Source organism: Falco cherrug, chromosome 1, assembly GCF_023634085.1.
Source record: "Falco cherrug isolate bFalChe1 chromosome 1, bFalChe1.pri, whole genome shotgun sequence".
In the NCBI taxonomy this organism is placed as follows: Eukaryota; Metazoa; Chordata; class Aves; order Falconiformes; family Falconidae; genus Falco; species Falco cherrug.
Genome location: NC_073697.1, coordinates 100,249,997 through 100,263,410, shown reverse-complemented (window position 1 = coordinate 100,263,410; position 13,414 = coordinate 100,249,997). Strand labels below are relative to the sequence as shown.

At 51.5% G+C, this 13,414-nt stretch overlaps 1 protein-coding gene across 1 annotated transcript in view; it reads left to right on the top strand.

Moving 5' to 3' along the window:
* MYO18B (myosin XVIIIB) overlaps positions 1–13,414 on the top strand; it is a 74,265-nt gene that overhangs the window by 40,820 nt on the left and 20,031 nt on the right. Inside the window, exons 32-36 of the mRNA XM_055699120.1 lie at positions 2,591–2,737; positions 6,102–6,215; positions 7,444–7,527; positions 8,602–8,739; positions 9,528–9,713. Coding sequence (XP_055555095.1) covers positions 2,591–2,737; positions 6,102–6,215; positions 7,444–7,527; positions 8,602–8,739; positions 9,528–9,713 — 669 coding nt within the window. The remainder of the gene's footprint in view (positions 1–2,590; positions 2,738–6,101; positions 6,216–7,443; positions 7,528–8,601; positions 8,740–9,527; positions 9,714–13,414) is intronic.

The following is a 13,414-nucleotide window of genomic DNA, read 5'->3' as shown; positions in this document are numbered from 1 at the left end:
TCTGCTCTTTGCAGAGGAATGCTATCACAGACACATTTGTTGAACAAATCCTTTTTCACTCTATAATGTGTCTGTGGCAGTGATTGAAGTGCATGTAATGGGAAAAGCACACACAGCTGCTCCCTGTTAAATTAGAAGGCGAGGGGCTGAATGCAGCCTCATTGAACAGCATTTATCGGCTTGGGAATCACTTCGCATTGCAGAGGAGTCAGGCCCAGAGGCCGTCTCATGCACCAGCTCCTGCTGAAGGAGCTCTGGTGACCAAGCGAGGTCCCACCTGACCCTTCCCTGGGGCCATGGGGCTGCCAGGGCCAAGGATGGCATCAGCCCAGCACTTCAGAGTTGCCATCTTGTTGCCGCTGCACCCCAGGGCTCACCAGAGCTCAGCCAGGCTGGGCTTGTGCTGATGCCTCCCAAGTGCCTTTGCATGGCCCCCATTGCATTGCAACCCCCACTGCACGCACAGGAGAGGAGGAGCTGATGACCTGGAGTTACAGTAATTAAGCAGCGCATCCTCTGGCCATTGGCACAAGCCGGCTGGATTTCACCATTTCACCAGCCCTAGCAATTGCATGTGTTCATTAAACGGGATGAATGTGGGAGCTTTGCAACACTGAAATGGTGGGCATATTTCAAGTAGACACAAAATGGTCTGACGAGGCTTATCCATAACATCTCCCTGGCTCTTGGCTTACAAAATATTTTGGGAACTGTCAGAATAAATCTGGCTGTATAAAAGCAGCATATTATTATAACTCTCTCTCAGTCCAACATGTCCCTCTTGTTTGGTGGAGGAGAACTGAGATGGATAAGAAGGAAGCAGGAGTGCACAGAGCAAAGCCGGTGGGGCTCTTGAGGAAAGGCACCTTCTCCTTCCTGGGACTGTCCCCAGACGCTGCCCGTGCAGCCCCTGGCCCTCACCAAGGGCAGTCGTGCCTGTGAGGGGCAGGCGAGATGGAACAGCGCATCCAGGCATTGCTGTAGTGTATGTGAGGCACAACCAGAGCCTTGAAAGCAGCTTTGAAATGAAATCCCAGCTTTGTAACTGAAAAAGCACTGGGCTGCAGTGGTGGGAGGCAGGTGTGGCTGCTGCCATATACCTGCTGCTTCCAGCTACAACACAAAACGCATCCTCTGTGGCGGCGGACAGACCCTGAGCTAGGGAAAATGATGCTGAACGGCATCCAAGATACAGTCTGTAGGGATGGCAGGGATAACAGCAAATCTACTCCGCTGCAGTGTTGTTCTAAATGCCATCTGATTTACAGTGGACAGTGTGCTTCAGAGCAGTTTATTAAAAAGAAGAAAAAAAAAAAAAAAAGCCAAGCCAGAAAACTAACTAAGGAAATGGAGATGCCAACGATTTCTGGTTCAGCAAATGCCAGCCAGCTCTAAACCAGGTTACAAGGTCAAACCTGCACAATTAATTTTAGCCAGTGAGCAGAAAATAGGAGAATGGATTTGAAACAAGAAGAGCCATGGAAAATAGACTAAATGGAAAATGCTCTTAAACTTCAATTAGTCTGAAATCAAGTACTGTAGCCATGTCCCTGTTTATTTGGTGGGTTTCTAATTCTTTTATCCTTGTAACCATGGTTGCTGTCAGCTTGAGGAGGGAGTGTAGATGGGGTTTTTTTAAGGTGCTTCCTTACTAGCCTTGTTTAATAGGCTTCAGAGTGATGTGGTGACACCACACTGCCCAGGGACAAGCCTCCAAAACTCACCCAGCAGTTACTTTCTGCCAGCGCTGCTGGGGATTCATGCATGAGAGACTGCTGCCTCCTGCACCGAAGGCAGCAGCATCGGTTACATCCCTCCACAGCTGACAGGGACTCCAGATGCTTTGCATTAGAGATGTGTAAATAACTCCTAATGAAGCTCTCCTCATCAGTGTTTCGCATGGTTTTCCCTTTCCTCTTTGGGCTGACTTTCCCCTGCCTTTGTCATTCTTTTCCCCAAAGGTTTGTTGTTTTTTTTTTTTTTTTTCTGGCTTTTTTTCTTTCAAGGAATGGCTTTTGCATTTTCTGTGCCAGCTTTCAGCACAGACGCTGCACGCGCATCTTCTGGGTCTGCCGCTCTCTGGCCCTACCCATCGGCCAGGGGTGTCTCCCAGAGGGGTGACAGTGCCCAGTGGCTGCAAGGACGAGTTGCTCTGGTTGTGGGGACCCACAGTGCCTGCCTGTGTCCCCAGCTGTGTGGCTGGGCTGTCCCTCCGGGCACAAGGGTGGTTGCTTGGCAGGCACGAGGCTGATGGAGATGAGGGGGGGAGGCAAATGTTTTCAGAGGAACAGCTTTCTGGTGGGGAAAAATGTGGTGTTTCAGTGGAATCTGCTAGTTTTAACCTTTAGAAAATTTATTTTCTTCCTTTCATTTAACTGTTTAATTATTTTCATTTGATAGAAGGACAACAGTAATATTTATACATAGATATTTACTATCTTCTTGCATCGTGACTTCAGCACTACCAAAATTTTTCCCTATTCCCAAATTGTGTGGGGAATGACCTGGGGTGGGAGGGAATGGTCCAACAGAGGTTTTGTGGGGTGAAGCAGGGCAGCAGGGTTCAGGACACCCCTTCTCCCCTCCCCAGATCGGCCATCGCGATTTCGACGTGGAGAAGCGGCTGCGGCGGGATCTGCGGCGGACACGTGCCCTGCTCGCTGACGTGCAGCTGCTGCTGGCAGCCCCTGGGGAGCCCAGTGCCAGCGCCCAGGAGCTGGAGCGGCTGCACAAGCAAGTAGGTACCTTCAGGCAAGCGGGTGTCTCCCTGCCCCTTGGAACATCACCCTTTGTCTTGGCGGAGGGGAAGCTGCAAGAAATATTTACAGATGTCCTGCTTTTAACTGTGTGCGGGATGAGCAGTGGCCCCGTGCTGTCTGAGCATCCCTCTGCCAAGGCCAGGGCGAGACATGCCTCTTGCTCTGATGAGGGTCTCTTTGTAAGGAGCAGTTCTCTGTAATTAAGCCAACAGTGGTTAAGTATTTTTTTTTTGCTTCCCCCCCCCCCCCCCCCAGCCCTGTTAATTACCTTCTGTTCAGTGCATTTTCTATCTGTCTGATAAGGAGCTCTAGCAGCTCCAGGTTCGGGAGGCGTTGCCATAGGGATGCTGTAAGGCAGGAGCAGGGATGGCAGCGGATTTGCTGTAGTTTAACCTCAGACACCCTGGGTTCACAGCTGGCACTGAGCTACCTGGCGAGTGCCCACCAGGCTGGGGATGGCTTCAGTCCCAGGGTGAGTTCAGGGTCCTGTGGGGTGCCCTGCCACAGGATAGGGGTGGCATGGGGCTGTCCATCCCCAGGATGGCTGTGCACATGGATCCCACAATGCCAAGGACCAGGACTGACCTAACGATGCCAGTCCTCTGAAACTGCTCGGTAATTAATCTGTACTGTACATTTCCCCTGGAAACAAACTAATTGGGAGGCATGAGTGATTCCAGCAACATACATATATAATTGAGATAATAGTTCTGCATAAATAACATCTGTGAGCAGCAGCTGTTCCCACCTGTGCCGAGGGAGAAGGGGAAGGTGAGGTTGGCCTGACATGGCCAGCTGAGTGTCTGTGCCCATGCCTGTACCCACGTCCATGCCTGTGCCACTGACCTGGCCAGCCAGGGCAGTAGATGGCCATGGCTGGGGCAGGCAGTGGGAATGGCCATTTTTAGCACTTGTGCATTCCCTTTTAAATATTATTGAGCTAATGCTGTAATGTTACACTTAACTAATCCCTCAAGTATTTCCCGCATCCTGCTGTGGGGTTGGAGATGATGCACAGCCCCTGCCTTGCTCTTTCCCAGCCCCCAGTGCTCTTAATAGGGCAGAGCCCCATGCTCAGTGCTGGAGCTTGCTGCAGTGGGCTGATGCTGAGGGACCCCTTCCGCATGCTGATCCAAAGGACCAAGCAGCGATGCTGGGATGCTCGCTTTGCCTGGCGAGCATGGCTGTCCCTGTGGTGTCCAGCCCCACATTGTGAGGGGAATAACGCTTTGTTCCCTGAGCAGCCTGGTCCCCGCAGCGAGGCAGGCTCGTGCAGGAGGTTGCTTGCTCTTGCCTGTGGCCGCAGTGCCATGCGGTCCGGCCCCCTCGCAGCTATCTCGGTGGGTAGCCTCTGCCTGGCTGCCTCATCTTTGGAGGCAAACAGAAAGCCTTAATATTGGGGATGTTGAGGTTTTGCTATGCCACCAGCACTGAGACTCATCATGCATTAAAAATGCCTCATGATTATTCCATGCCTTAAATTTAAACAATTTCTAATGGCATTCATGACGCCTTTCTCAAAAGCCAATACATCCTACCACCAGCCCACAAACCTCCACAAGAATAAAAACTTTGCTAAAATGTTACATTTCCGTTAATCAAAATCCATATGGCTAGAAGTATAGCATTGTTTCTTAATAAGGCTGAAGCATCCATTTTATGCAGGTATTTAACAGATGGTGTAGCGCCGCAAACTAATATTTTTCAGAAGCTCATACATTATGCATTTTTGCAGGGAATTTCAATTTATTCTTCCCAAATGGGAAAATTCCATTACATGAAGTGAAATGGAAGCTGGTATTTAACAAGAGGTCCTGGAGATGCATTTCTCTCTGATTAAACTCTCTGGAGTTTTAGTGTAATTGTGGCAAGGGAAAGACCAGTCCCAGGCGCTGGTTGTGGACAGCGTTGCTTCTGGAGGAGCCCAAAGCTGGGCAGGTGGAAAAGCTCTGGGCCATAAAACCAGCAGGCAGTCCGACTGGCATCTTTAACACCTCCCAGCAGCTATTCCTTGGGTCGTTCCAGCAATGGCTGTCTGAGCTTTATGCAAAAGCCAAAGGCTATTTTTCAGCTGGAGGAAGGAAAGGGAACACTGCATGTGTCGCTGTGAGAGTGGCTCTGCAGATGTATGAATAGACTGACTAGACAATCCATCAACACAGGCTGAGTTTGGGCACAGGCACATCATTTTAAATAATGTTTTTTCAGGATCTGAACTGCTACATGTCTCTGTGCCAGAGCTTTGTATTTCCCTGAGCAGCTTCTGGCTGGCACTGTAGCTGGAGACCCAGAGATGTTCAGAGTTATTTTTTCCCAATCGTTCCTTGGAATCATTGACTTCAAGGGAAAAACAACTTCCATTTCCTCTGCAGATTAGGCCTGAGGAAGCAAATTACTTGCTCAGCTTTTCCAAGTAGGTCTCAATCACTCCAAACAGTTGAGAAAAATGAGCTGAGGATTGTTCCAGTTATAGTACCTTATAATCCCCCCCTTTTTGAGGGAGAGAGTTAAAAAAAGACAAGTAAACCCTGAGAAAATAGTCTAAAATGCTCAGATTCTTGTCATGGTGTGCAGCAGCTCTCACTGCCCCCAGGAGCTCTGCATCCTCTGCAGGGAAACCAGGACTGGGCATGGGAAATAAGCAGCAAGTGGAGGGGGTAAGTTTTGTTTTTCTTGAAGAAGAGAAACCCAAGTGAGAAGGAACTGGATGTTCAGGTACAGCCTACATGAACTCCTCCCTCCAGGCAGTGTCAGTTTTTGGGATGCTGCTGCATCTTCCAGATGTTTGCAGCCCATTTAAGATCTTTGTAGTCTTAATGGTTGAGCTATAAAAACTGAGAGCAAATTAACATTTATAAATGTGATATTTTATGTGTATTTGCAAATGCAATTTATGCCACATGAAAAGCCCATTTGCAAACTCCGAATCATGAATTGCTCTAATCAGGAATTACATGTAATTCACATAATTTTGCAAATTAATGATCCCAGCTCTACCTCACTCAGCAGTGCCAAGGCAGAGGGAGGATGTGTGGTTCGGGGCTCTTACTTCAGCACTCAGCAGGACAGTCAGGGGCGGTAGGATCCACAGTTAGGTGTGCCAGGAGCTGCTAAAGAAGCCCTGCCTCACCGGCTGGGAAAGGAAAAGTGTTCGCTGTAAACCAGGAGCAGACGGGCTGAAAAGCAGCACAGATTTTAAAAGGTCGAGTTTCCATGTGCGTTAGCAGGGGAAAATGCTCTGGGAGTGAAGTGTAAATAGACGTGGCTGTGCTGCAAGGGGAACAGCATAATCCGCACATGGTTTGTGCTCCTTTAATTATCATCTCCCCCAATTTTTCCCAGTTGGAAGAGAGTGAAGCAAAGTGCGCAGAGGCCCAGAAGTCCCAGCAGACAGCCGCCCTGGAACTGGAGAACTTGCACGCAGAGCTGGAGACCCTCAGCAAAAGCAAGACCCTGGTGCGTCTGTGGAGATGCAGCCAGGGCAGGGGAGGCCGAAGGGCAGCAGTGCAGTCCTACCTCCCTGTGTTTGACAGCAATAATCAGCTTTTTTAGTAAATCATCAAGTATATTTACTAGACCACCCAATCTCTTTGGGAACAGCCCCCGGGGTGGTTTTATGGATAGCTAAAACGATTACAAATGTGCCGCATCCCGTAGTCCCCCTCTGCGATATGCAGTAGCTCCCTTTGCCTCTCCTGGTGCCAGCAACGGGGCTGGATGCTGGCAGCAGCATGGCCCAGAGGGTGCCACGGTCCAGGGTGTGTGTGTGGTGGGTCCTCCATGGGATGCATGAGCCACCAACCCTGAGGGTCCTCCCACAGGTGGACGAGCAGCTGTACCAGCTGCAGCATGAGAGATCTGACCTCCTAAAACGCATCGATGAGGACCAGGAAGACCTGAACGAGCTCATGGCAAAGCACAAGGCTTTGATAGCCCAGGTAGGAGCCAGGGCTGTGGAGGTTGGGCAGCATCCCCCTCCCTGGGAGGGTGCTTGGAAAACCCTGTAGCCTGGCTGAGAGCAAGTGGCAGCCCCCATCGGTATACCCAGGGTGGGGACCCCAGGAAGCAGATGCTGTGAGGAGAGGAAGGGATGGCTCACTGCTCCGGCTCCTGTCACCTTAGTTTTTAATCTTCTTTCAAGAGGTGTCTTGGCTTTAGTTTCAATAGTTGGGAAATCCTGTAGCTTTCCATCTGGATCCTTTTCTAGTCTGTCTTTCACTGTTTTCTCATGCAGAGCTTAAAAACTGCTGACAGACAGCTCTGGGGCTTTCTGTGCAATATCCAGACTAAGGCAGGCTCTCCCAAAGGATTGTACCTGGAGCTGTGGGACTTCAGGGCTCCTGGTGAAGCAGGAGTAGGCTGGTGAGACTGACAATTCACAGTCTGGTGCCCCTTGCAGTGGTGTTATGGAGCCAGGAGTCTATATCTGAAAGGACCCCAAGAACAGAAATTACCTTGACTACATGGTTTCTGTCCTGATCTGCAAATACTTGTTTCAAAAATGAAGAAAGCTGCATTGAGTCAGGAGAATTTAGCTCCTTCAGTCCAGTGCAGGAGCTGCTTGCTGTTTGGGTGGTAGGAGGTGCAGGCACGAGCCAGCCTTCAACACCACACTCCTCATGATGTGTGCCCTCTGCTCTGAGCCCCGGGTCTGCTCCCACCGCTGTGCTTTCTCTTTCCACAGTCGGCAACAGATATCGCTCAGATCCAGGAGCTGCAGATGCAAGTGGAAGATGTGAAGAAAGAAAAGCAGAGCCTTCAGGAGAAGGTAATTTCTCTCCAGCCCGTAGCACCCAGAGCTGAGGAGCAAGAACCACCTCTGACACCTGTGCCGGGTGTGCTGTCGGTGCTAGCCGCAGATGCTGTGTTCTTGTCTGAAATCAGACCCTAAGTCTCACCCTGGTGCTGCACAGTCATTTCTCCTCTGTAACACGGTCAGGTCCCTCTCCTCTCCCTGACACCCTTGAGAGCAGCACAATGCAGAAGACACTGTCTGCCCGCTGCACGCCTGCAGCCCCGGCCCCACGGGTGGGGGTGGGGCTCTGCCAGCCATGACCTTGGCCTGGAGAAAGCTTTCCCTGGCAAGGCTCTTGGGATGGAGAGCCCCCCTTCCCCTCCTTCCTTCCCAAGCTGCTGGTGCCGTGGCTGGGATGGGGCTGACCCCAGGGCAGGTGCCAATGGGTGCTGCACTGCCTTGCCTCTGCGGGTGCACCGACCCTCCTGGAGTGTGTGGATTTAATTTTAAACACATGAGTAATCCCATTAACTTAAGTGCTTTATTGGAGCGTAGCTAAGCTGCCCAGGAATCAGAAGCAGGACTCACTCCCTCTGAGGCAGAGAGGGTGGTGCTTTAGAGATAGGCCGAGATAAAAGAAGGCAGATTCCCGTAGTTCTAGGTCAAATACAAAATCTGAATCAAACTTGTAGCAGGATCACTAAAAGGGCAGTTTGCTTTGGAGATCTCAGTGTAACAGCTGAAGAAACAACCCAATGCAGGAAGCTTTCCACGCAGGGCTAAACTGTGAGTTTTTATGCCTGCTGTCCTCAAAGAGTTTGTGAGAAGAGAAAAACCAAAAGAGGCTCAGACACGTGTCGTCTTGCCAGCACATTTTTCATTCAAAAATACACGTTTGTGTCTTGCATTTACTGTGCACTATTAACAGCAGTGAATCCTTCAGGAAGCCAAAGGCAATGCTTCTCCATAGTGCCTCAGGGGCCGTGCGGGGTCCTCGGTGCTGCCACACCAAGGCGAGGGCCTGGCGGGGGATCTCGGAAAGGGACCAGGAGGTGTTTGCATGGGTCAGGGGCTGGAGGGGTGCTAATGCAGCCTGTCCTCTCCTAGCTGCAGGCAGCGCAGGCAAGACTGGAGCGCCTGGAGCAGTGCCCAGCTGAGCGCTCCATCGTCAGCCGTCAGGAAGCCCGCATCCGCGACCTGGAGAGCCAGTTGGACTTCCAGGCTGTGCAGATGAAGCGCTTTGAGGTACCACCTCTCATTGCTGGCAGAGGGGATGCAGAGCCCTGGGGAGATGCAGCTTGCTTGCAAAAAGCTGGGTGTAGCAATGCCACTGCCTCAGCTTTGGGGGAAGAAGGACCCAGGAAGGGGTCGAGAGGGACAGGAGAGGCCATATAGTTCATGCCGCTGCTGTTACCTATACATGCTTTATTGAAAGCCGACAGTGAGCCTAGTGCTATAAACACCTGGAGGAATATACAGTCCCTGCGCCTGGGCACAGCTCATGGTGTGTGCTGACTGCACAGCGCATCCATCACAGCACCTTTCTGACAGCATCCCTCTGCTCTGGCATCGTCCAGAAGTCAGGACCTCAATCGCAGTATTTCACTGTTGTCATTAATCAGCACATCTGCTGGTGCCCTGGAATATGTTTTTACTGTCGCTTTTCTCTAAGTCATGCTGCCTGAACAAGCCCAGCCCAGGGGTGAAGGAAAATGCTTTTGTGTCTGCAAAGCAGCAGCTGTCCTGGGGGGAGCCCAGGGGGATGCGCTGTGGCCCTGGGGGGTGGCATCGCCTGTTGTGGGGCACAGAGATGGGCACAGGGATGGAACGGGGTCACTGGGGTCCACACCCACTGCAGGCAGCTGCTGCCACTTGTAAGGTCTCAGAGCAATGTTTGATAATGATAATTACAGTGACTGGCTCTGTGGCGTGGGTTGGGGAGGCAGTGCTCTCCGCATTGCTTGATGCTTGTGGAGAGCTTCATGACTCCTCATCTCCATCTCGCTTGCTTCACCTTGCACCTTCCTCCCCAGGTGCTGGTGTTGCGCTTGAGAGACAGCATCATAAAGATGGGCGAGGAGCTGGAGAAGGCGGCAGAGTCAGAGGCGCGGGAGAAGGAGAGCACCAGGTACTACCAGAGGAGGATGGAGGAGATGAAGGCTGACATGGATGAGCTGGTGCAGAGGGAGCTGGAGTCCAGCCGCCGGCGCGTTGAGCTGGTAAGGGGGTGCTGTCCCCATGGGCTTGCGTGGTCTCAGGGCCATGAGGGGGCTTTGCGGCTGCTGCAGGTTACCCCTCCGTAACCTGCAGATTGGCCTGATGGTCCTAGGAAAGTGATGCTTTGTCTGCTCTGTGCTTGGAGGTGGAGATGGCCAATTTGCTGTTAGCTGCTCCCCTCCCCAGGCTGCTCGCCTGCAGCTGCTCTGGGCTCTGCTAATGCCAGGGCGTCAGGGTTGGCTTTGGGGAGTGGAGCTGGGGAGCTCTTGCAGGGGCAGTGAATTGCTTTGCATCCCTCTGCAGCCCCAAACCATTGAACTGAAGCTGTTACTGAGGCACCTTGCCTCAGTTCTCTGTGGCTAGGCTGGCAGACTGGGTAGTCCCTCTGTTCTGCGTTTTGTTCCAGCAAGGAGAGCGCTTTGCCTGCTCAGCTCTAGGAAATGGCAAGTTGCTCAGGTCGTTCCTCCACCTCCTTGTGCTGGTTTTCCTCATGTCGGACAGAACCTCAGCTGTGCATGGGGGAAACACCCCATCCTCCTGCCAGCCCGCCACGTGCCGAAAGCCAGTCATGTGGCTCGGTGTGCCAGGGCTCAGCCCAAAGCGGCAGCTCCTTGCGGTGCTCCTGGCCTTGCCAAATAACCCCCTTGTGGCACGGCAGTGTGTCAGATGGTGCCAACAAGCAGCTAACCTGCTCTGCGCGCGCAAAGCCCCAACTGGATTTGGAGTACGGCAAAAATAGATTCACCTTCATTTTACAGTCCTTTACAAGCATCTCTTTTCATGTTGTATTTTTCCAGTAAACAAAAGGAAAGCCTTGCTTTCAAGCAGTAATTGAAAGATATTACATTTCTGCTGGCAGCAGAGCCACATTAGAAGCAGTTATTTTATCAATAATCTTTTATTTAACAATCAAGGAGATTTCAGCATTTATTTCGCCCTGAGGCTGCCAGCCTTTCTGAAGGGAATGGTGTTTTAGTGTGAATTATTCCACATCCCCTGCCTGCACCATGAACAGGCTTTGTCCTTGCTCTTCCAGCCTGAATCCTACGTGCTCGCACACAGCTCTGGCTGCCGGGACACCCTCCCCTGGGCACAAAACGAGTCTCCCATGTAGGTCAGAGTCATGTAGCCACCGATGCTCTTCAGAGTTGTAAGATTTTCAAATGAGAGGCTGTGCCGGGTGCACGCTGCATGCCAGGCAGCTCCCTGGGCTGCAGGGCTGCCCGCTGGGTTTGCAGCAGCCCACCCCGGGGCTGGTCCTGCTGCTTTCCCTGTGAGTGCCGAGTGAGACACAGCTTCAGTTGCTATGATAAATGTGCGTTAATTACAGCTTTGTTAGAAGTGTGATGTTTTGGAACACAGATGGGCTGTCTGTTAGGATACGGGTGGGTTCTTTTAACTGTATTTTTGTATTTGTGCACGTATTTTTAGATGCTTTTTGAATGTTTCATGTGGGGATATGAATGATGGGTGTAGCAAGATACTTGGTCATCTTAGCATGCTTCTGTTCTCACCAATGAAGTTGCAAAGTCTGAAAGGACCTTTAGGGGCATCTCCCTGCAATAAGATATAAAACCCCATAAACAGACAAACTCATAAGGCAATACTGAGGCATCTAGGTTTATCCAGACACTCAGACATTTGGGGGTTGTCTGGCATCTGCTGCAGTGGGACAGGAGGAAGGAGCCAGGCAAGCACTAAAGCCCCAGGTGAAGCCCCCAGACACATCACACCAGCTCCAAGGTTCTCCCTGCTGGCATGTGGCGGCTGGTCACTGCCGATTGTTCTGCGGGAACCTGGCTCCATGATCCCACCATGGCACGAACACATTGGGAGCCGGGGGTTGCTGTGGTGTTCCCCAGGAACAGAGGTGTTCCCCTAGACTGTGTACTCTTAACAGCACTTAAATAAAACATCACGAGAGAACTGTGATTGCAGAGCCCAGCCATGCTTGTCGACAGGCTGGCAGAGAGCATCAATAGTTAATAGAAAGCTACTTACGGCTCTGCTCCTGATAAATCCCCCATCAATTATAAATACTGCATGAATTATTCACTTAACATTACTTAAGTCATCGTCTGCACCTAACAATTTTTTTAAAATATTATTTAAATAAACAGTTGCGAGGCTGTGGACTTTCCATGCACTGTCAGGGTTTAAGAGATGCGTTGAAGGGACAAATTCATTGTACAGTTTAGGTTAGAAATCCCGTGCCTGTATATAAGGTATTTCATTCTCACAGCTCGTGTTTATCAGTGGTTGAGGCACTTGAAAACCCTGTCCCATCATCCCCACACTCTCAGGCAGGCTCAGGACAGCTATTTCAATCCCTCTCTCATTTTTGACCTGGCTTTGGGCAGTTGGGAGGCAGACTCATGCCATTCACAGGAAGCAGGGAAAATCCAGCAAGAAGCAGGGATGGGAGCTGGAGAGCTGGCTGACAGGCAGATGGCTCTGCCTTATGAATTTTTTAAGAAGAATAGGTTTTGAACACTTTCCAAGCCCGGTGCCATTGCAGCAAGGGTGGCATGTTTTCTAACGGTGGGGGTAGTACTTGGCCCTGGTTGTCTCTGTCTTTGCTCTGGTTGCATGTACTGGATTTGTTCCGTGGAGCTATAGCTCCTCTTCCAATAAAATCTGGATCCCAGCCTGCCACAACTCCTCATTTCTCAGCTGCTGTGCTGACACTCAGAGCTTGACAGGCTAGACCCAGCCGCCTGGTCTCCTTGGACCACAGCAGAAACTGAGTCATAACAGAAGTGAAAGATGGATTTCCAACTCAGAGCCAACTCTGGGGAGCTTAAAACCAAGCCCAGCTCTCTTTGCTTATTGTGTATGCACATATGCTCATGCTTGTCCCCTGGTGAAGCTGCCTGCTGTGGTGCAGGGAAGGATGGAGCCAGGGGCTGGGACCAGGCATGGGGCAGAGGTGTGGAGAACGATGAGCTGCCGTCACTGCGGTGGGATCAGCCACCGGCTGGGATTTCCCTCCTGAGGCTGCTGTTAGGGCAGGATGATGATGGGTGCTGGGCTCAGCTCCTGGCTTTGGTGCTCTGGAGATGATACTTGAGAGGGGGTAGATGGTCTATCATAAGCATCGGGGAGACAAGGAGGTGTTTGCAAGAGGCCTTGTCTTGGCTGCTTTGGGTGTCTGCAGCCATCACTAAGAGCCCTGGACAGGGACAGGGACACTGCATGAGGACCCTGTCCCATGCTTTGCCTTTACAGGGCTGTTCTCACAGAACTTCTGGCAGAGCATCTTCTCCTCACCTGTGTGTGTGCTGCAGCAAAGGGGGGGAGATGTGATCTACTAACAAGCCAGGGTGGATTAATCCACTAATTCCACCTTTTAGACAGTAATTCTTCCAGTAGGTGTTAAGAATAACTAAAAAGCTTAAAGGAGCTCCTGTTTCTGTAAGGGGGTACCTGCGGCTGTGCTGCTGCTGACTGAACTAGCTGCACAGCTTACATTTCATGGGAGGAATCAAGCAGCTGCTGGAGCCTGGGATGGGAGCTCTGGGATGGGAGCTCAGCCATGAGCAGGAGCCCCAAGGTCCCTCCTGCCCTGCACGCTGGGTGCCTCCCATCCGTGTGGGCTGTGCTGGGGCACCAAGCTGGGATACCCAGGGAAAAGCAGGGGCTGATCCTGCTGGGATGAAGCCCCAGCTGGCAGAGGCACATGCCAGTGAGTCAACTGGACTTG